Source organism: Ambystoma mexicanum, chromosome 1q, assembly GCF_040938575.1.
Source record: "Ambystoma mexicanum isolate Mex_15411 chromosome 1q, UKY_AmexF1_1, whole genome shotgun sequence".
Lineage (NCBI taxonomy): Eukaryota > Metazoa > Chordata > Amphibia > Caudata > Ambystomatidae > Ambystoma > Ambystoma mexicanum.
The window spans coordinates 859,416,695-859,440,555 of record NC_090922.1 but is presented as its reverse complement, the minus strand read 5'-3'; the positions used below and the strand labels follow the sequence as shown (position 1 = coordinate 859,440,555).

At 44.6% G+C, this 23,861-nt stretch overlaps 1 protein-coding gene across 1 annotated transcript in view; it reads left to right on the top strand.

Annotated features, from left to right (window-relative positions):
- The window catches only part of NEK7 (NIMA related kinase 7), a 1,199,876-nt gene that overhangs the window by 289,214 nt on the left and 886,801 nt on the right, over nt 1-23,861 (top strand). The window contains exon 3 of the mRNA XM_069641506.1: nt 14,543-14,683. Coding sequence (XP_069497607.1) covers nt 14,543-14,683 — 141 coding nt within the window. The remainder of the gene's footprint in view (nt 1-14,542; nt 14,684-23,861) is intronic.

Genomic DNA, 23,861 nt, shown 5'->3' with positions numbered 1-23,861 from the left:
TAATCCATAGCCTCCTCCCCGTCATTCATGGCACACTGCATCACGGACTGTAAGTCAGGTGTGTCTGGAAATGTTTCGCGTAAGGCGTCCCACACCCTAGCACGCACTGTGTTAAAGGAGGCCCCATCATGGCGGTCGCAATCTAATGTTACTCCCGGGAAACCGGCTTTAACCCATACTCTTTCAGCCTGGTCGCCCACCGCTGATACGAGCAGACTTTTCACATCTCCTACAGCTAGGGGTACCCCAGCTGTATGTTTTTCGAAGGCGTATATCCACTTACTAGCCCCTCCTGATAATGGGGACAATAGCTTTAATAAATTAGCTTTATCCATCTGTGCCCATCGGATATAGTTAGGTCTTCCTCCTCCCCTATGTATCAACGGGAGCTGTAGCTTTCCTTTCGTTGTTGCATCCGGACCCGTTTTGGCTGCTGATGTTCCCATTGATGCCATTTTCCCCACTCTGTTCCTTAGTCGTCCCGACCACTCATCTAGGGTTCTCATAGAACATGCACCTTCCTCTCCCTCGCTTCCCCCTCCTATTGCCATACTCAATCTGTCGCTTTCGTCTAGCTCTTCTCTAATATCACATAGTAATACCTCTCTAAGTCCCCCAAGCCTTTCTTCGTTACCACCATCTTCCTCTCGGTTCCCTACTTCTATTATTCGCGTTGGTTCTTCCTCAATCCTAAACAGGATCTCGCCCTTCTTCCACCCCTCTTCGGGCCTTCTGCTTTCCTCCGATGCTCTAGACGTACGTCCAGCTCTAGTTGTATCCAGTGTTGTCCGTTCGCATATGTTTTTTATCCTCGGGAGCTCATCTTTTGCTATCGACAGTCTTGATTCTAGATCATCTGTGAGTTTCTCTATGTCCACCCTTTGTGTACCCGCCTGGCCTCGCTCCCTTGTACTTTCATAAGGTGGGGGTGCAGTGGGCCGGTGGGGTGTGGTAGTTGTCGGGGGAGGTACATACGTTGGATCACTGTATCCTTCTGCGGGTACAGGTTTCTTTAATATCGGGTATAAACTTATTACCTCTACTGGTGGTGTTACACCTGGCAATTCTTTGATATCTTTCTGTAACACCAGTGGATTGTCTGTAGTAGATGGGAGATCAGGATTTGGTGCTGGCGCTTTAGGCGGTGGTACCTCTTCGAATAACCGCCAAAGATCTAATATTTCCCTCCTATTCTGCAGCTGTTTCCCTCGGTACTTCAAGAAAATGCATGTCATCACCATATCTAGAACGCTTTTGTCAAATGACCCTCCCTCTGGCCATATCTGGGGTAGCCCCTCTCCTTTCAGCTCGGTTACCCATTGGTCGTGGTATTTCTTAATCCGCTCCGCGTGCCCTGGAAGGCTTTTACAAATATGTGATAATGGTGTTTCAGGCCCCATCTCTGTGTGTCCTCCTAGTGCTTATGTGTCTCTGTATGTCTGCAACTCCAATGTTACTGTAGTATTGATATTGTTTTTTCGTATTCTACTTCACATCCAGTGTTATGCTCGGTTGGGCTCTCCCTCCCTTAATTGCCCAATACAAAAACTGTCTGTACACAATTTCTACTTTGTTCTCTTCGGGGGATACATACAAGAGCAATCCATCATTTATTTTGACACTATCAACCCGGAAATCAAAAGGTACCCACTAACGTCACTGTCTCAGCGTTGCTTCAAAAGAGTTTTTATCCGGTCATACTTACCATGACCATTTGACAATTATACATTTATAGCCGTTTTACACATTCGCAACATCAAAGTCGTCCCTTGACACATACGAGGTGCACACACCTCTTGGTAACACTCCGTACACCATTCACGCTGCCCTCCCTTTCCTCCCTAGCCGGCTGTCCCTGTCTATCTTACTTAGCGCATATGCATATATTTATAGGTTTTAACCTTCTCTCCCCCCTCTAGTAGGACCCTTGTTCTCTTACTTTTCTCCCAAGTTTGTGCTAATTCCGTTTTTATTCTCCCCCTACCCCTAAAGAAAAAAGAAAAAGAAGTAGTAGCGATCACTAATATATTCTCAGTGCCCCCTTTTGCTGAACACTTTTATCTTGTATTTCACTTCGTCATATATTCCCAGCACTAGTCAATATAGCACTATGCGGCGCCGCCTTCCACCCCCTTTCGGAGCTAGGTTCCCGTCACTTCTATCTCTTTATTCACCTCGTAATCCTAATGGCCATATGCAAAGAAAAAGAAAGGAAATTTTAGAGTAATCCTTAGTATATCTTCGTACCCCCTTCTCGTTCCCTGTCCTACCCTTCTCTCCCTGCTCCCTTTACAATCGCTCACACTCAGTACTCACGTGCCCGTCTTGAACCGATAGTCTCCGAAACTGGGTCCGTCCAGGCAGTGTCGCCGTTAACTCAACAGTCAGCCCCGGCTCCGGCGAGCGGCACTCAAAGGGGATTTTTTTCCAATCGGGATCCCGTACCCTTTCTCTATTGAGTGCGCACTTCTTAGTGTACCGGTCGCCGTTGGCGGGCAGCCTCCCGGAGCCGGCTCACCGTGCGTATCCCTTTTCGACCGGAGATTCTCGTGCCAAAAGGGGACGGTTATAATGGGTTTAGGAAGAAATAAAATCACGCTATCGGGGTCACCACTGAAGGCAAGCGTCCCCAAACAGCACGATCCTCCCCGCAATGAGAGACAATGAAGGACTCTCCCAAAATGGGAATAAAGTCAAGACAGAGTGCGGGTGAGCGTAAATGGGAGTTTATCAATCAGAATAGGGCATGCAAAGAACTCTGCAAACTCCGAGAGCGCTCTGTCTGACAATAGCAAAAACAGGCGTATATATTTACAAAAAACGTCATAAGAACCTACACACTATAGGGGGCACAAATTCATGGGGATTGGGTGGCGACGACTAACTATAGGTGCTGCTGTGATGTGATTGGCTTTGGCTGGAAGACGTCATTGGGCAGCCTCGTGGGTTGGGCTGGGCCTGGCCGGGTGGCGGAGTTCATCCAGGCGGTGTTGTGGGGCCATCGTGGCCGGTGGCAGAGATGAATGTCTCTTCCTGACTTATTAGCCCTATGCCATGCACACCGCAGTCATTCGAGCATTTTTAGTATTATCTTCTTCAGTAAATCTTACAATAGGTTATGCAACAGGTTAATGCAACACAGGAGGAATGCACCTTGTGAGGGGACTGGAGGCAATACGTCAGGGCATGGTTACCAGTGTCCTGTTGACCGGGGCCATAGGTCGAGGGGCTAAGCTTCAGGGCCTGGCACGGGCGGTACATGTCTTTCTGCCTTGTTAGAAGTTGTTATGGATGTTCCGCTGTGTGTTGTCAAAGTGTTGGGTGTCTTTATTGCACAGGGCCATAAGTCTGAGGTGGTCCGGTGGGTTGTGAGGTTTACGAGGGGGCGCGTATGTTCAGGCAGAGGTTTACTGCTGTGCTGTAAATAATGCAGGTGGCGGGTGGTGGCCTTGGGTGCTACAGAGGGGGTTACAAATCTTTGAAGCGGCTCCAGTCTGGTTGGGGGAGGTAAAGCAGCGCGGCGCGGTCTCTGCTCTCATGCCTTTGGCAGCCCTCACAGGGTGGGAGGGGGAATGGCCTTGCAAGTATTTCACAAAGGTATCTCCCTCGTGTGTTGCTGAGTTAGGTATAAACATCAAACATTTGAACATTCTATAATACTTATTCAAATCCTTTTAGAACATGCATTTCAACTTTGCTGGATGTGTCTCGATTATACCCAGTCTGTACACCGTATTCGTACACTATGTTTTGTCAACTACAGTATTTAATTATATGCATATATATATACAGTAAATGAGGTAGTAGTCGGGTTGGTGGAATACATAGGAAATGACTCGCCACGGTACGTGACGGTGGTGGCACATAAGAAGCTTAGACATACACACAAAACAAGTGTATTTCTTGCGCATTCTTCACATGAGTTCCACAGTCTGGTTACATTCGTTTTCTCGTGTATTCTAGCAGCATTAGTTCAGTTATGGCGCGAGCCCATGGGGTGTAAGTATCTCAGTAGTACACGTAACAAATAGCTTCCTGGTGCGTTCCTTTATTATTTGCAACCAACTGCAATGGTATATGCTCATCATTGCTTATACCATGGGGGGCATGATCTCTTTTAATCATACATCTTACGGGCTTTTATAATATCAGGGATTTTATGAGAGGAAAGCATCCTTTGCAAGTATTCTACACATTGATATGCGAGGATTGTCAGGCCTGTGACGACCATTTTACTTTCATTTTGCCTAGGCCTGCTGGCCGGGTCATGCTGGGAGCGATGATACGATACACTGCGGGAGGTGAACTGTTACAATGTTAGTGTATTACACTAGCTCATATCCTTCTGGTTCGTGGGAACGGGCTCGCAGCGGATCTACCAGGGTGCTGCGGCAACAAGGATGACTGAAACCCTCCGAGGGTGGGGGCCGCGCTACAGTGCGCTGAGCTCACACCATCTTTACCAGACAAAATGGTGTCTAGGCCTAGCTGAATTTTAATACGTGTGGGCAATTAATACGTGCGGGCAATGTCTCCAGTGGGTGAGCCCTCCACCACCTGGGCCTGGGTGGCATGAGGAGACGCCCAAGAGAGCCATAGTCCTCACCTGGGGAGAAAGTGCAGGCGAGGGGGGTCGTCTTGGACCAGTCCTCCCCTACAGAGGCCACAGGGATCCAAGCCGCGGCCACCATACAAACCCAGAAATGGTCATACGGGTGTCCGAAAAGGGATTAGGTTGAAGCGCTCAATCTCTCAGGTGCAGCGCTGTTGCCCCCGTCGCATTAGTAGGATGATAGAGCAGGATGTGACAGGATCAATGAAGGCACGGAGAGCGAGCTCTCTCAGGCAGTGGCCATCTTCCAGCCGCGCAACAGCACCCCCCCCACCCCGTTGTGCATTCCAATTATGTCTTGCTGTGTCATCCCTAATCTTGGTAAAACAGATATTCTTTGTGTCTTGCATGAAGCTGTTTTCTGCAGCGTTTCTAATCTGCTGCGCTGGTTTGTCTCTGAGGTTGTTTTGGCACAATCCAACATCCATCTTTTCATCATGGCCGCTTTCCGCATATTATAGTTTCTACTGCAGCAAGGTCCTATGTAACTCGGCTACCTTGCATTTCTGCGTATATACATTCGTTGAGCTTCATCTCATTTGTATTTTGGGCATCAATGATTTCTTCATCTTTTTATTCTTGATTACTTTGTTGCTTGGATTATATCTTCATTCTTTAAGTATTATTATATCGTTTCTGTGCGTCATCGTGTCTTCCCTTTATGACATCATTTTATTCTCATCTGTTCACACTTACAGCTCTTCTATTTCTAATGGTGTATGCCCACATCCTTCCACCACTTCAGTGCAAGGGTATATTCGATACGCACAGTCTCCCTGCTTTGCTTCCAGCATGGCGGAGGTTAAGGGGTGGGCACTGGAGATGACGTCTGCTCCTCTACAGCTGGTATTAACAAATCATGCCCTGTGCGTTCATGTCACTCGTGGCATGGGAACTCACACACTGCCACTCACTCACTCACACTGAGAGGCCTCCTTTGAATGGCCATAGGAAGGTCCCAGGAAACCTCTGTATGCCATTGCTCTTGCAGTTATAATCTGGACACCCTCCACCCCCATAGTGGATGTCGTGGAATCTTCAATGGTGTGTTCATCCTTGTAAAATATGTGACGGCGGCATATAAGGGGGGGGAGCAGCCTGAGTCATTAAGCAAATGGGATGCCACTCCCAAACCTTGTGTGTGCGCCCACAAGAACGATTCTGACTTCAATGTGGTGCAATTCCATGGGATGTGTGTGTGTGTGTGTGTGTGTGTGTGTGTCTGGTACAAACTGTATCTGTGTTGCCCGAATCTTTGTTAATCTGGCCCATATTTGTTCAATAAAGATACATTTTATAGCATCTTAAATTTGATCCATTGAGTTGGGATGAGAAGATTTGAATCCATCCACCAGCAAAATAAATGCAAAACTTTGACATCTAGCAAATTTATATCTTGAGAGACTGTTTAACTAACATTTTTAAGAAGACTGCAGATTCATACAATCTTACTGATTGCCTGGGCATCTACAAGATTGTGATCTGCTGAGATCTGAAAATCATGTGATCCTGAAGGCACATTGTCCCACAAAATGTAGAGCCTGCTATTCACCATGTGGAATGGAGGTGCTGCAGAGGGATTCAGATCCCCATCCACCCACCAGCAGTTTACCATTCCCATGCAGAGATCAGCCCTGGGACCAATGATTCAGTCAGTCAAGTTTAATGGCCACTTTCACCAATAATAACAGTATATCGAAATTAATATACATTCACAAAATGTAATTGTACAAATAGTGTGAATGTGAGGATGTCGTCCCTTCTCCCCTTGGCGGCAACCTTTCCCATGGGGCCTGAGCAGTGCGTCCACACTACAATAGTCCCCCTGGGGTGGTGCACCAAGGGAGGATATGAGATGATATGGCATTTATAACGTGCCTATACACAAGTGTTTCAAGGTGCAATCACATGGGGAGGACCCCCCTTACGCGATTAGGGAGTTCTATCTTCAGATAACGGAATATGCCCCGCAGTAGAGCGACTTAGCCTCTCTCCAATGTACAATCCTCCCTCCTTTTATCAAAGTCAATACGTATTTTAGTTAGGTTAGTAATTCTAATATACCTGATGATAAAATTTGAAACCTAAAAAATGTAAAGTCTATTTGATCTGACTCTGACATATACTGGGAAGAAGAAGATGGTTAGGAGTCCAAGGATCCTTATCGAAAAGCAGAATGATCGTTCTAGTGTTTCAATGAACGTGATTGGCCCAAAGCAACTCCCTTTCCCAATGCAGGAGTTTAAATCTGAGACAGATCTGAGATGTCCGGCAGAGATGATCTTCCGAGGAGGAAAACGGCAAGTTGAGCTGCATCCAGCAGGACCAGAGCTAGCTTGAAGGAAGCTGAGAGCAGAGGAAAAGTGGAACACAAGCAAGGTCCCAGAAGCCAGGACTGCTCGTGTCGTTGCCGCCTTGATCCGCTGAGCCTCCTGAGCTCCGACAAAGTGCCCAGCAGAGTGTACGCACCACTGAGAAGAAGCAGACATCCGGGAAGCTGCTGCCACCTGCAACAAAGCTCGGTATGTGACCGTAGCCTCTAGAGAAGCTGTCGTCACTCTGGAAACTCTGATGCCTTCCAGCTGGAAGCAAAGGGGTACGCAAGTTACACGAGTGGCACAGAAGGAATGAAGAGGTGAAGGCAGAGGCCATAAAAAAGGGTTCTGGGACGCTGGGAAGTAAATGTAAATCTGGGACGCACACTTATTTGAAGTCCAAAAGGCAAAATTTAATCCTAACTTTGCGAGTCTGGGACTGGTACCCATATGAGAATTTAAACTGAACTATACTGAATATTGCGAGTCTGGGACCCACACCTAAAGAGAGATGGCATATGTTGAAACAGTTACTTGGCAGGAGAGTAAACCGAGTAACTGTGAATATTACGGGTATGGAACTCGCCCCCAAAGGGGGACAGTCCATCAAAGGATGAAAAGCTTGGCAGGATATTGAGTGTTTGGGACCCAGCCAAGCAAATATATTGCAAGTCTGAGATAACAACCAAAATAGGAGCGAAAACGCAGTGCAAGAAATCCTATACTTGGCAAAGGGAATACACCTAGTCGATAGGACTAATAGAAGAAACGCTACAAGAAGGATCCTAGGGGAAAGGACCCTGAGATTGGAAACCTACAGTTTTGAACATTTCTTTTTTTGTTTTCGTTGCCGCTTTAATAGAAGAAACACAGGGAAAGATATTTTGTGAACTGCCTATTGAATTTTTGCTGAGACAAGTATAGGCCTGAGGGGCCTTATAAGAAGAGAGACACTACCAGAAGTATCGTAGGTGGAAGGGCCAAGACCCAAGCGTTGAAATCCTACAGTTTTTAACATTCCTTTGACTGTCACTTTTTGCCCAAGACAGTGGTAAGTTTTTCTGTTTGGAACAAGAAGTAACGTTTTTACTTTAGGAAAATATCATCCTTGCACAGTAGATTTATGTTATTAGTATTGGGGAGATACACTTTTGCATATAATAAGTGTATGATCACAAAGATGCCACCACTGTGTCCGAGTCTTACTTCTGACCCCTCACAATAGTTAAAACAATACTGTAATCTGTTTGGTTTCTGTCCTTAAACTACAGCTCTTCCAGTGTTATCCCAGAATAAAAATATATTTTATAGACCATAGTTCCAACTTCAAAACAACTTAAAATTGTACTTCTTACATTATATTTACTGCACGTTTGAGGTTCTCCACAGTAAATTGCCCATCCTCTATTGACAAATAAATGATTTGGTCTAGTATCCTAATGAAACTGTGGCATGATTATATACGTTTTTGTTCGTTTTATCACCTTTGGAACTGCTAATGTTCTAATATCAAAATTGGAAACTTACAGTACATTCATAGCCAAAGCTACCTCCGATGTTTGACTCTACTTCTACTTGGCAAATAATTTACTCCGAATTGGATGAAAGAAAGAAAGAAAGAAAGAAGGAAAGAAAGAAAGTTTTAGATATCATAATATCATGATTTCATGTTTTAATATAGTGATTCAATCTGGATTACATTCAAAGGATTTTAATAAGTTTACTTATCTAATTTATTGTTACCCAATTGCTCAACCTTGACAGTTTGAAGGGCTGAGCCAGGCCTGCTGTGGTGAGAACTTTTGTCCTGCTTTCTCAACACAGATGTGTGGGCTGAGCACTTAACCCTAGGCCCTGAGTCTGCAAAGTTGTGGTCCCCAGAACCAGGTAGGGAACTTAATGGCATTGGGTAAAAAGCCAACCCCTCACAGGCCGTGGCCCTCCTCACTTCCCATGCTAGTAGTTTTGGCTTTTAGACCGTGTTCACAGAACCACCTATTAACAGTACAACTTTTTTCAACTTATAGGCTAGAGCAGTTTACCACACATTGATTGAAATTGGACTGTAGCAAGTCCAATCACTAGTTAGCTTGCATCATTAACTGGCCAGTTGGCCATTCCAGTTGGTCATACTGCCTAACTTACTGATTGCTCTGTCACAGATCCAACCTGGTTGACTGGCCACCTTCTTCGACCTTGCCTCACTCACTGGTCGATCTGCCTTGTTGACAAGTCGTCCATATACATTAAGTGATCACACTTCCTCCTTCCTGGAGTCACCCTCCTTCATTCATTGATGATGCTACAATTTTCACTGGGAAGCCTTCCTTATTCATTGCCCTCCCATCCTCTTGCATATTCCCCTTCCACTATGACTGGAAGTGCTGCTTGTTTCACTGGTCCCCTTCCCTCATTCACTGATCTCTCCCCCCACACCCCCCCTCCCTCACATGTCAACGTATGTATTTCGTGAGGCTGTTTACCTGGTATTGCTGGTCATTGCCTAATGGTATATTTTTCATCCCAGCCACATAAATAGTGGGTATTTTTACTGTGACATATGTGTGTAAATACTTGACCAAATATAAATCTCATGTTTGCGTTATTGGAAAAGTGGCATCATGGGCATATCATATTTTGCTGTTTGTATGTTTATCGACCATCCTTATGCTTGCTTTTTTTCCACATATGATATGAATCCAGAGCATCTAGAGCTGTAGATCCCCAAGACTTAAGCTACTTGTTTACGCTGATTGTATCGTCACACCCCTTGCCCCCCCCCAATACCCAGATCTGCAATCCTGCTGATGCACAATAGCTGAAATGTTTGTCAACTCACTCATAACCTCAGAAACAATATAACAGACCTGCTCTTGGAATTTTCAGCCAGTTTATCTCTTGTAATGTGGTAAGAAGTAATGGCCAAATGTCTAACTATGGAACCATCTTGTTCATGTTTTATTCTTCCCTCTACCGTTCTCCAGTACATTGAAACTCCTTTTTATTGTAGAGGTTTCCTGAATCCCACAGAAAGCAATTTTCTTGTTTTACTGTAATTCAGCAAAGTTCCCATCTTCACCACTACACGAAGTTGTGAAATTCCTTTTTTTAACTACTATTAGCCTGTAATATTCATTTGATTAATCAAATGTATCACTAATTTGTGTTGCTGCTTAACATAAAGAAAAAACATATTTACAAAGTTTAGTATCGGCTAAAGCACATTTAGGAGAAAACAAAACACGAACAGGCACATTTGCTGAAGTTTAATACTGTTAAGCGACATTTCAGAGAAAAGAAAACCTGCATAGCCATATTACCTTACTATTTGCATATTTCCATATTTCCATCCTGTGCCAAAAAATGGAAACAAGGCTCACCAAAAATGAACCAGCTAGCTCTAATTAATGTAGTTAGTAATTATGTGTGTTTTAGTTCAGAAAGAAATGTGATGATCACGCAGCAGACCCAGGAAGGTGCATCCAGAGTCTTCCAGGAATGAGGATGTAGTCAAATATAATTTCCAGCGCAGTAACGAAAGAAAAAAATAAAGTAGAATTTGTATACTAGTCTGCTGCCTTCAATGCATTGAATGGTCATGCCTAAAAGTAATTATTTTGAAATAATTCATTTCAGCAAATACTATTTTTGCGCGAATATTTTGCTGTGCCTACTTCTTAGGTTCATTGGGTATAACTAATAAATTAGTAGAATTAGATTTGTAGTTACAGCTGCTTGTAGAAACTACATTCATCTTGATAATAATCACGTACGCATGTTTAAATGCTCGGAAACTCCCATTTGAATGCATGTAATTATGGTGCCTGCAAAAAATGTTGCAAAGTTTTGCAATGTAGGAGAAACAGAGCTCACACAAACCAGATTTGAGTAATAGTTATTATCTTGCAAGACAATTTACATAACTCCATGTTCACTCTATCCGACCAGTCCTGCAACAAACTGGCCCACCCACAAGACCTTTTATAGGTTATGGCCCCATAACTGAAATGTAGTAAGCAGACCCTCAGTACAATAGTCCACTGTCTCAGAGAGGTAGCCTTCCTGTGTCAGAATGACTACTACTCTGTAGGAGTACAGGGATGAGAAGTGGCTAAACCACCTGCTGCACCCCACGCCACTACAAAATCAGCAGTGATTGCAATCATAAAGGTGAAAAAGGCACAGCAGGAAAGGGATACCTCCATGTACTCTTTTGGTACAACAGTCCAAACATGTTTGATCCGGCTCAAAGATGTCACAAGGTGATGAAACCGCATTCCAGCTACTTCTAGACTTCTGGGTTGCTGAGAGGCCCAATCCAGGGTCTCCAGTGTCTGGCAATTCCTTCAATTCTCAGCTTCTGCTCACAAAGTTGTCTGGCACCTTCAGGGGGTCCTTGACCTCCAGGGGAATAGTTCTGGTTCCATTTGAGCCAGCAGAGAGGCCTTGATCAACAGCTTTCAACCCCACTGTTCTCTTCGGATGGTTAGGGGAAAGAGATCTCATTCGCCTTGCATGCCTTCTAACTTCACCTCCCTGGCAGAGGACATTGGCTTCGACTGTACTCCCAACAAAGGTCAAGTGAATCTTTTTTGTCTCGACAGTCCAAAGATGAATCCAGGAAAGAAGGGCTTCCCCTCCTAATAAAGGCAAAATGTCACAATGGATTGGTTCAAAGCAAGCCTGCTGCAGTAGGTCCAATCAAGGATGTTGTTGTAACAAGAGCCCTTTGTCTTCTGCCATCATAACTGGAGTGCCTTGTGCTGCTGGAAATAGGGAGCATGGAATGGGGAGTGTAGTGCGGCGCGTAGAAACCAAGATGGTAGAATCCCTCAATGTACCTTTTTACACTGGATACTCTAACTCTGCCCCCTCCCCATGTCTGCTGACTTCAAATGGACTACAGTGGTGGCGTGGAGTCCTTTTGAAGTCAGCCCTGGTGTGAATTAGTATGGCTTTGCTAGTCAGTTCTGCCTTTAAAGTAATGATACCGAGGCACTTTCCTGGGGAGGGTTCCAGTGCCCGATGGAAGGTGTTGACCTTCCTCTGTGGAAACAAAGAAAGCAGCTTCCTGGCTATTGTCCCACATGGCAGTTGTGGAAGCATTCAGGCCAGACGGATAACACACATTACCCTCTCATATGTGGACCCTACTCACAAGGCTGACACTGTGTAATATCAAATTGCTGTGGTTGTATAATTGTGTGACTGCAGCAGCCACCATGTCCCAACCGGGCATGGCTTATGTTGGAAGATTAACATGCCACCAAGTTGATTAAGGGACTGAATTATTTGCATAAGATTAAAAAGTCACTTTTACCTGCTGTCACTTTGTGTTCCAGTGGCTGTCGGGAATGCACACATGACCTTTGAACCTGCTCTGCTGCAGTTGCTTTAGATGCCAGGAGGCTGTTACAGCAATTATTGCACCGTGCTTTTGTCATGGAGCTTTTTGTAAGGGGTTCTGATTAGAAAACGCTCCTTTCTGAAACCAAATTACCTGCATCATTGTATATGAAGGAAAATCCTAAAAGCACAGGCTATCCTCCCTCTCCAGATGGCCGTTCCATCACAATGTCTCTCCTTTCCCACAATGTCAGTCGTCACTGCAGATGTTTCTGCCACACCATTTACTTGACCGCGATCTTTCCAGAAACCTCCCGTTTGCATTACAATCACAATTTTCCTTATTCCACATGCCAGTACTTTTCCACCGATACCTATTTAATGCCCCAGTTCGTGTGTCCATGTCACGTGACGCCTGTGGTGCCCTGCATAGAAATACTGCATCCGCAGCGTCTGTATTTCATTCACTTAGTCTCAAAATGAGTTTATCGAAAACCATGTAGCACATGGATAAAAAAAAAACATTGTATGGAATTCTACAAGAGCGCCCCTTAAGTGCTAAGGACGTGTATGTTCGTAAACAATATACATTTCATCATAAAACAATATACAATTTTCTGACCACATGGTCCAGGTGGACCATGACTCCAACCCCCCATGGGGTGCATGGTGGTGAGGCCCTATCCCCCTCTACACCATGGTAGATATTTTGCCTTTTGGAGGAGTTGCCTTCCGTTTAATTTTCTTACTCTGTGATATTAATGTAGAAACATGCTAGCAATATCATTTAATTCTGCAGAATGGTGAGAGTGAAGGTTAAATACAAAGTGTGCATATAATTTAAAAAAATATATGCGCTGGTACTAATACATTGGGTAATTATAGCGTCTATTATTTAAGTGCTTAGATGCGGGAAGTGTCCGCTATGAAGTGCCATATAAAAGCTGCTATTCGCTCTCGCTCTCTTTCGTACGCAGAATTGCTCGGTGGGGTGCTATTTATTGTGATTATTTCTGAAATGTACATAACATGTTCTCAGACGAAAGGAAAGCCCTGTCCTCCACGAGCTCGTTTCTGCATACATTATGTTGAGTGGAAACCCAGTGGTTGTGGGAGGTGTGCAGCTATGTTGCTTCTCATGTCAGCTCTCCACCTCTAAATTGTATGACAGGGCAAAGGAGCAGATGAGACAAGCTGTCAGTCAGCTGTGCTGCCCTTTGATGAAAGGGCATGGGGGAGGAAAAGGTGCTGCAAATGGGCTGTGAAGTTTACATGCGCTGCCCACTGTTAAACAGATTACCTCTAATGAAGTGTCTAATGCTCAGGCCACATCAGCCTAATCCTTGGTGGCAGTTCATCCTTCAACTGCCAAAAAACACCACCCTCTGGCCTTCTCTTGCCACTCTGACCGCCACACAGAGGGAGGTGCCCAGCCTTAATAAAGCAAGACAGTGTCTGATCTGACATGCAAATGTAGGTCATTGCATATGTAAATGTGTGATTACAAACCTGCATGCCAAAACAAATTAGTGAGACTTTGCTCCCAGCATGCGGTTGTCACACTGCTTTAGTTGTTCACGCTAATATTTGTCAGGGTTTCGTGCAGACGAGAATGCAGTTCCAATGTTTAAATTGAAAATAGTGTTCCTAAATGAATCTCATGTAATGCAGCTGTGATTTACGACCATGTCTAATGACTGACGACAATTGAAAACAATGTATGCCCGTACTAAATGCCGGTGTCTGGCTGTGCACGGCCAAATGTACATGTGTGCTATTAACCTAGTTGGACAAGTGCTGCGACTCAGTGGTGCAAATGCTTCTATTTTGTCGTTTTCCGCGGCACGTTACAGCCCGATTTGCACTAGCCATATCATAGTACTTCAGTTGCAAAATGTTTCACGTTTGTACTTTCATGACCGTATCTCCTATTTTGTTCCACCAATGCTCCGTTTTCAAGAGTCCAGTGTTGCTCCCTGTCATGCCATGCCTATAAAATGTCTGTTGCCTGTTGCCCATGAACGGTCAGTGCATTCACCACTATCGAATGTTTCTTCATGTTGTGCTCCTTTGGCCATTTACCTATCGCTTGCGAAAACGTGCTTTGCACATTTGCAACTTTTCCAACCTAATCTCCCGGTAGCGTGCACAGGTTTGGGTGTTTAATGAAGGTCATTTCCTTTGCATGATTGATGCACTACTACTGTGAAATTGTAATGTTGCATGTACCTTAAAAACAAAAAAACAGCCTGCTTTTTCTTGTTTACAGAAAGCTTTGCGACCGGACATGGGCTACAATACCTTAGGAAATTTTCAAATTGAGAAGAAGATTGGTCGAGGCCAATTTAGTGAAGTTTACAGAGCGACATGTTTGCTGGATCGTGTACCAGTAGCGTTGAAAAAAGTGCAGGTAAGACTGTGAGATGAAAACCCAGAAACGAGATAAACTGTACCCGGCCTGACATACTTACAGGCATCTCTATTCTCACAAGCAAAAATATACACCTTTTTGAAACTGGATGTCGCATATCTTTTAGCTTAGTTCATTTTCGACCCGCCACTGAACTTGTTTTGAGTAATAATTACATAAAATAACTTGGCATGCTGAATGTTGGGTTGCTTGAGAGACAGCCTTTCTCTTTATAATAAGTAAAAGGTTGTGCTTTCTTTAATTAATCAGAGGGATCTCTCTCTCTCTCTCTCTCTCTCTCTCTCTCTCTCTCTCTCTCTCTCTCTCTCTCTCTCTCTCTCTCTCTCTCATACGTGTGCCACATTATTTAATGAATGTTGGATTTGGTCACTGTTGGAACTCAAAAGAGTAAATTACATAATTGTTTGATTTTCACACAAACCTAATTTTTATATTCATTAACAAATTGGTAAGCCTCAATTCAGACATGTTTATAGACTGACGCTGCACCTTAACGGTTTTGGGTATTACTCTACTAATCTGGCCCTTAAAGCAAGCATTCCTCCCCCATTCAGCATACGTGATGTCTTTCTTGGCATCCGAAGTGTGGGTGGTCCTGAGATCTGAAATAACCAACCCTAGCCCAAATGCCAAGGACCTTCATTTATGTGAAATGTCGGTTGTGGAGGCCAGAGCCTGTGGCCCACTTCCAAACATCTCCCTACTCCTTGAAAACATTGACCATCATTTAGGATACCTCTGAAACGTTGACATTACTGGATCTATCTCCTGAGTGTGTGAGGTGTAAAATTCATGCCACCATGGGAAGCTGACCTATCATGGTCTCCCCACCTCTGACCCTACTGGCAAGTGTTCTCCAGAGGGAAGGATGTCTGTGTTTCAAGGGCTTTGCAAGGGCTGCTGGGAGTAGTGTAATGCTGCAGGCTACAGTGGTAGGCTGGCTAAGAAACCCTCAGGTGCATTCCTTGTTATGTGAACCAGAAGCCTTTGCACATCGTGAATATGCATAGCTAACTGTACACTAACTACATAAGAACCTTGTACACTCTACGGAAGCCGGTGGAATGCCTAAATCAGGGTGAGGGAAAACAGCTAAAGATATATTGGCTCACGTGGTTGAATCTGGCACCTGAGGTTGTACCCCTTGTTCCCAAGATGGATTCATGAACTGCTGTTTGATGGGTGTGTTTCTTTGACCCTTCATTCCTAGTTGGCTTTGGAGGGGAGCCCTGGTTGCCTTTGGCGAGTAGATGAGGTGCGTTCCAGCCCATATACTGACAAATCTGAACAGATGCACCTCTAGTTGAAATGGAAGAGGGCTCACCAGAAGGCAAGATCAACCTGCTCAAAAATAGTTGCAGTTGTATGGATTTCCATCAAGTTTTTCATGGGGCAATGTTAATTTGGCCCCTACCATCACTGAAGCCCTTGGCTCCCAGAACTAAACAACTCTGTGCTGCCAGCTGAATCAGAATTCAGGTGAATCAGAATGGACGTCAGTGACAGCCACATAGCGCATTGCTAGCCCTTTGTCACCAACAAAGCCCTTGGTGGTAATTGGGGCCCTGAAGGTTCAATGTTAGCATTGTAGTGTTAATGAGTTGTATAGTACTTCTACTCGGAGACGTCTTTAATTCCTGTGTAGACCGCTAGTGGATCTCAAAGAAATCCATTTGAGTGACGAACCAGTGTTAAGAAGCATCCCCCATGTAATAAGCGAATATGATGGTGTATAATACTCATCAGCATGCATTTGAAGGGATTGAATAAATGTAAGGGACAACTTTAAAAATGTTGCATTAACTGGACAAGGTTTGTTTTCAATTTGGGATGAAAATGTTATTTTTAATTTACGATGAATGACGAACTCAATACCCACCATTGAAGTACTGCACTGGTAGGATTGATGAACCCAAGAGAAGTAGAATGCAATATAATTACCCTGCACTATATGTAAAACTTTAACACAAATCTCATATTGTATTCTGCAAATCAATATTTGAATAATTTGCCTTGAAAAATAATGTACCCTGACGAAGCCCCTTCATTCCTTTGCTGTGTAAATATATGCATGTTTTAGCACTATATCCATGCAAAGTATACATGTATTATTTGCTGTACTATAGTTGGGTATTTTACTTGCGTGTTATGATTTACATAAAACCTTACACCGAATTACATTTCAAAACACTCAAATAGTTCAACATCTTTACAAATACATTTATAAATATCCACTTTATACTTGCATTCAATTTTAGAATAGTTTAATTCCCTAATATTAAAGTTTCTTTAGTACTTTTTATTTTATTTGCCTTCATGAGATGTGTCCAGAGAGAGGCCGAAAAATCATTGAACTTCTTGTCACAAATGGACTCAATTGCTTCAGCCTAATAACCTTTCACATTCCATAATTGTTTTAGTGCCACTTAGTTGGCTTCACTCTCGCGTACTTCTCACTTCCCCCTCTCTTTTATGATTTTACCTATAGGGCCCATTACATCTAGTTGGCCTCATTACGAGTAACCCGGTCTGGAAAAATGCTGGTAAAACATCTGGTACAACTGTCTCCGGCATTTTTTCCAGACCAGGTTACTCCGAGTCTGCCGGTAGGGGCTGTGAACAACCAGGAGGCTTGACCTGCCAGTTGCTCAGGCCCCTACCAGCAGAAAAATCACTGAAGCACCAGAAACGTTAACAACGGCGCCGGTGCTTCAGTGGTTACGGAATGAGAACTTAACGCCGGGATATCAGTAACACAGGGTCTGGCACAAGTAATGGTATGGTGCGACTGCTGGTAACTCGCCAGCAGCACCAGGCGGTTTCTGGCAGTCTTGTAAAGTGGGCCAGTGTCACTAATAAATGACATCTAAAATGCATGTACAGTGATGTATGCTCTTTATCCTGGAATAAAAATGTGTAAGGTTGCCGCCTATCATATTTTAGACCTAATTTAAGAACAATTTATTTGTGCATCAATCCTGTATGCAGGGCTTCTCTTTGATTTCTCCAACTGTCACTTTCATGTGTCTTCCGTTCAATACGGTACTGTGCATCATTCAAGAAATATTTTAGGTCCATCTCAAACTACCTCACTATTGAATATAATACTATTAGATGGCAGTTATCTTCATTCTTTTTCATTTTTATCTGGATGTATAACTTCTTGATTCATGCTATTGTAAACAAGGGTCTAAGAGTCAATTCAAGACAAATAAGCTGTTTGATGTTCCCTCACTTAACCCCAGTATTGTGCAGCAAATTCATTCTTTTGTTTTATTCAACCACGTTTCTGTTGCCCCCCCCAAACATGTGTATACACCATAAAAAAAATCATAGATATAATCTTCAAGTTACATGCCCCAATTACTTGATTAAAGGGAGACCAACCATGATCTCAATGAAAGCATTTCATGGCAGATAATAAAGGCAACATCTTGTTTAAGAATTTCTCATGTACTTGCTTCTCATTGAACTTTGTATTTAAATGTAGTCCCAAATAGACAAATAAGCAAACTTGTTCTACTGACTCATTCCCTGTTCTCCAGTTAAATTTCATTGGGGCTCATTCCAAGTCTGGTGATATCCCGCAGGTAAATTTGGCAGGATACCACCAGATGGAATTACCGTTGCCAGCATTTGGTCTGCTGGAATTACCAGCATATTTCAAGTGCCAGTAAGGGTAAATTAATCCCCATACAGGACTCCATGTGGGTATAGCAGGCATTCCCTGTACCGGTAATACCAGTGCGGGTATTACTGGCTGTTTTTTGCCAGTGGGATCCTGACTTACCTTCAGCTCTTCGCTGGAGGTAAATCGGGCCCCCACCGGCACATGCCGTTGAACAGAATTACCGGCACATTATCAGTGCTCTTGCATACTCCTGAGGCCCATTGTCTTTTTTTCTACTCTTTGTAGTGTCTTTAAAAAACGCCTGTTTAGAGTAATCTAGCATCACATCAAGGGATATCTGAAGCACAATTTGCATTGACCCCGGGGAGTCCTTAAATCAGTAACACATCATGCATGGATCGGATGCAGAATAACTCTTACACCAAAGAAGACCGACTCAGGAAGTTGGCAAAAAGTCTCATCCGACAGTTTTAATATCAATTATCTAAAACGGGGAGTTACAACAGACATTGGCGGACGTTCGCTCATGTTTTCTCCTTAACATTTAATAAAAAACATTTATATAGCAAAACCCATCATATGTGACGTCATACTATGTGGCAAACTGTAAAACCCAGAGGGTGTTATGATACGCTCAAAGGGAACATCTAAGTATACTGTCTATATAGGGATGCGTTGTGATTGGGTCTCTACTGTCAAGTAGACAACTTATGCCCATCCCTAGTGCAAGTGCTCGTCATCAGGTATTAGCTACATGGTATGTCATTGGCTCTCAAAATATATGGCCTTTCTTTATATGGTCCTCTAAAATTGGTTAGCACAATTGTATCCTTCTGGAACATTCGGCTCACTAGCAGCACGTAAACTGGTACCCCATGTGTCAGTGGGTGGACCTTGACTATGTCTCCCCACCCAATTAGCCTAACATCTCTCATTGCTCATGCCTTCTGCCATTCAGATTGTCTTTGAACTTGGCCTTGCATAGTATCCTTGCTCCTGGGAATAAAAGGGCGTACAGGCACACGCTATCTCAAGTCTAGTGCAGCATGCCCACCTTCTAGTTCCATCCTTCGCTCACGTGACATGAGACCATATTCCAGCCTGTTTTGCAGCACTTGATTGTCTTTTAATTAACAAACGTGGCACTCATAATGTTCTTTCTTTGTACCTTAGCACGAAACGATTCAGCATCTCATGGTTACTGTTCTTCAAGATAGATGACCAGTTCTTGGTTACTTCTTCCTTTGACACCAGGCCAACCAGCTCTTCCAGGCCTTTCCATGCTCTTAGCTTCATGTTGCTGCGACAAAGCTTTTTGATCCTTCCTTCTACGTGGGTCTGAGCTTACTAAACATGTGACACCGGTGTCCAGCTTCTATATAATGGTGGCACCGTCTGTATTCTATTCACTACATATAGCTAGCCTTTAAGATCACTTTGTCTACTTGCGTTGCATCTGTACAGTTATAAAACTGCTTGCATTTTCTGCAGTGCTCTTCACACCTACAATCTTTATTCCGCATATGAAAGTTTCTCGTTTTTTTAATCTTTTAATTTTTATTTCGTCATCAGATTCCATAAAGTCTATACATCTGCTTCTTCAGCCACTCTTTTCAGTGCATCACGCTTGCTTCTTGTGACGTCACCAACGTCTCTTTCATCTTCATATTCCTTCGGGGATCTCCTCCAAGAGATTGTCATCCCTACGGGGACACAACATATAGGATTTTCTCAATGGATACCTTTTCTCGAAGTCTCTCTGTGGAATAGGCACAATAACTGGTGCTGTGCATGTCGCAGTTTCTGGCTTCCAGCATATGGGAAGGATGGGGGTGGGACTTCCTGCAGAGGCATTCAGCTGCTCCTCTACAGCATCACATCATATACAACCAAATTGTCAGCACATGCAAATGCCTGTAACCTCAACCAAACAACCCACGACACCAGTCTCCTCATCTGAGGTTTTATAGACCCCCCAATACCTCCCCACGCCACCTGACAATGGGGCCAATCTGTCTTTCAAATGCACAGGGGGCCGGCTCTCTGGGGTTGGCCTAATCCCGCCCACCATCTCAGAATGGTTGTCTTCTGGCTAGGTTGCTAATATGACAAATTGGATTCTGCTCTGAAAGAGTACAAGAATGAGTGGGGGCGAAAATGCTCTCATCCCTCAGACTTGTACAAACCAAGAACCAACGCCATTCTAAAGGTAAAACCGGCACAGTTGAGATTATACCTCCTTTGCCTTTTGTGGTAACCTGGGCTGAGTGAAGGCTATGCTCTTTAAAGGGGTGTGTATTTGATCCAGTAGTGATCCAAATAACACAGTAATACACTCCAAAATAAAGGGAATGTCAGTCAAGGGTCTATGAAAATATATATACTTTAATCAAACACACCATGGGCAACAGAACTATCTAGAAAACGCTGTCAAAGCCCAACCCTGTGGAGAAGAATAAAAACAGAACAGAATGTAGCACTCCGAATACGAATAGAGGCTTGATAGGCAAACTATTAATCACAGAAAGGATGTGTATTAGGCTGATAAAAAGTGCACACGTGACCTAACCCGTCTCTAGGTCCCAAATGGACAATTGACTGGGTTCTATGTTCAAGCAATTAGTCGAATGTTCAGAGTAATTCCAGAAAGTACAACTGGTGGGATCCCTCAGCGTCAATGGGTTGAGTTGGCGTTGATGGCCGTCTGACTGGTTTTGAGGCAGCGGAACAGGGTTCCTTGACAGATCTGGTCCTCCAGGCGCTGTGAGACCCAATTCAGGGGCTCAAGGGCAGCGTCAGTGTGCTCTCCCAGCCCTGGAAGACTCTGATACAGAATTGCAGTTTCCTGGCCACAGCAAATGTCACTCCAATTGTGCCTTGGGAGTGGGTAGGGGGCATAGCTCTCCTCTGACTTGGAATGCCCCTTCTTTGCCTAAGTGGCTGAGGGCTTTGGAAAAGTACAGCACTCCAAAAAGAGGTCTAGTGAATCCTTCTCTGGTGTTATTCCAGAGTGAATCAAAGAAGTAGTGGGAGTCGCCTTCTTTTAAAGGTAAATCTCCACCGGTGATTGAACTAAAGCTAGCCTTCCTTAGTGGTTCAATCCCTGTCCTTAAAAGAAGTGGAGGGGCCAGGAATAATTATAATTGTAACACGTTTAATACCGGAGACCAGTTTCTAAGTGCGAGACTGGGATCCAAACCTGTGGTACTATGCTTTGCTTCGAAGACAAACACTTTGCATCTGAGCTATCCTGAGAGACAGAGAGACAGAGAGACAGAGAGACAGAGAAAAAATATATATATATATATTTCTGAGGCTTGTGGAATCTTCTTAGATCACATGCTGTGCACAGGCCGACATCTAGTGGAAGCTGCGGAGTATTACAGTTTGTTTTTCGAAACTCGAAAAGGGCGTCGAACTAGGGCGTGCCAGTAATACTATCCCTAGTGTGACGTCCACTGTACCCATGATCCCTCACGCGTGTAGGACCCTCGGATTGTTTTTTTCCGCCATACTTGTCGTAAGCATAGTTGTGGAGTTCCCTGGCTTTTAGCCATTTATCATAAATTTATCAAAAAAATCCCCATTCTCAAATCCCACGTTGAAGAGCCGAAGATCGATGCCGGTATTTGAAGGACGAACAGCTGTCGAGACTACACAACGGACTTTGAGCCTTGGAAGGCCGCTGGCCTCGGCCCGGGCCTCGGAAGGCCTCTGGCCTCGGCCCTGCAAGTAGGGAGAGTGGGGGGTGAACATACTCACACACTCGTTTTTTCCTACATATACTTGCCCGCTGCCATATATTAACATATGGAGAGTACTCCATTTAAATTCTGCCCCAAGTGCAACCGTAAGTTCCCCTGGGTAGATAAACATAACACCTGTAACCTGTGTCTTACAAGGGACCACCCCAAGGCAAATTGTAGAGCTTGCAAGCTCTTCAAAGCCAAGACACTTAAGGACCGCTCAACCAAACGTTGGGACCACTACGCCAGGCAACTCAAGGCCATGGATGCTGTGGGTTCCTTCAGTGATGGCAGCAACGCCGCCGTATCGGACGGCGAGGGCACAGGGGTTTTGTTAGGCACCCAAGCGCAAGCCCCCGACCTCGGAGGACTGTCCGGCGGGGCAGTTATGGGGACAACACCCAGCGGCAAGAGCGCTACCCACACACCTTCCTCTAAACACACTAACCCCACCCCAGATTCCACACGCGTGTCAAGTGATCGGCAGAAGAAGGCACAGAGAGAGAGGTCTGTCCTCTGGGCATTCCAGGTCATGGTCGCCCCATGACACACAGCAACCGTCTACGATAGCTAAGAGTGCCACATTACCTAAAGTCGCAGAGGTATGGTCGTCGGAAGACGAATCCGACCTCTACTCCCAAGCAGCACGTTGAAGACTATTCGGCAGTTCGTTCAACGTCTGCTTCCGAGATTCAACGTCCTCCTTCTAAGACTCCGGAATCTCGTGATCCCACCTCCGAATCTCGACACCAGGCGTCGAAAGATTCAGGAAAGTCCAAGGGGCAAGGGAAACATTCCTCTACACATGGGAAGGGGGATAAACAACAAAAAAGCCTCTGAACACGAGGTTCAGAAGGAGAAACACCCCAAGTCCTTAGAAAAGTCCAAGGCTACTGACCCTATCACTAGGCCAAAGTTTGGCCCGCCAACTCCCCAGGATATGGGATTAGAAGACGAACCACAGCAGGAAAGGGTAATTCCCAGTTCCAGGGAATGGAACTCGGAAGACAGAGTGATGAGGAGAATGTCTTTTTTTTGTAGATTTTTACGAAAAAGATCCTAATTACTTCCAGACCTATCACAATACCCCTGCTACCTCTGCCCCTTCGGGATCCAAAGACCCTCAACCTCCTACTAAGACTCCATACTGAGACTCCAGTTCAGGGGCTGATTTCAGACCCATTCACTATTGAACCTTACCAGCAGTATGGTGAGGATCCAGAAGTACAAATGCTAGACGACTAGGCCAGGGTTGATTATTATGAAGACGATGAGGACCAGGATGAGGAGAAGGAAGACGAGGCAGAGGCTTATAGTCTCGACTCCCCTATTCCCAAGGATCCCCCGGTGAATGACTGACCTGTTGATAATAAGCCCTTGCTAAATGAAGTTTTAGCCAATGCTGCAGCCCAAATTCAACGCAGAATCGATCCTTCTCTGCTCACCCCTAAACTTACCCAGGCAGTTAACCCACAAATAGAGAAGTTATTCAGGGCCGCCCCCTCCGACCCACTTTACATAAGGGGTTAGCTAACACCCGACTCATTAGTGGTTATAACCACCAGGAAGAGGGCGGGAACACCTCTAGCATCTTCAGAAGCTCCACCGGACAAGGAGAGCAAGAGAATATATGGGCTAGGAAGAAAAGTGGCATCCACTTCCGCTTACCAAGCACGAATTTGCTAACACCACCACTCTGCTGGCAAGCTACAACTGCCACCAATGGGAACCGGTAGCTGCCCTTATTGCCTCCACACCAGAGCCTCTTAAGAGCCAGTTG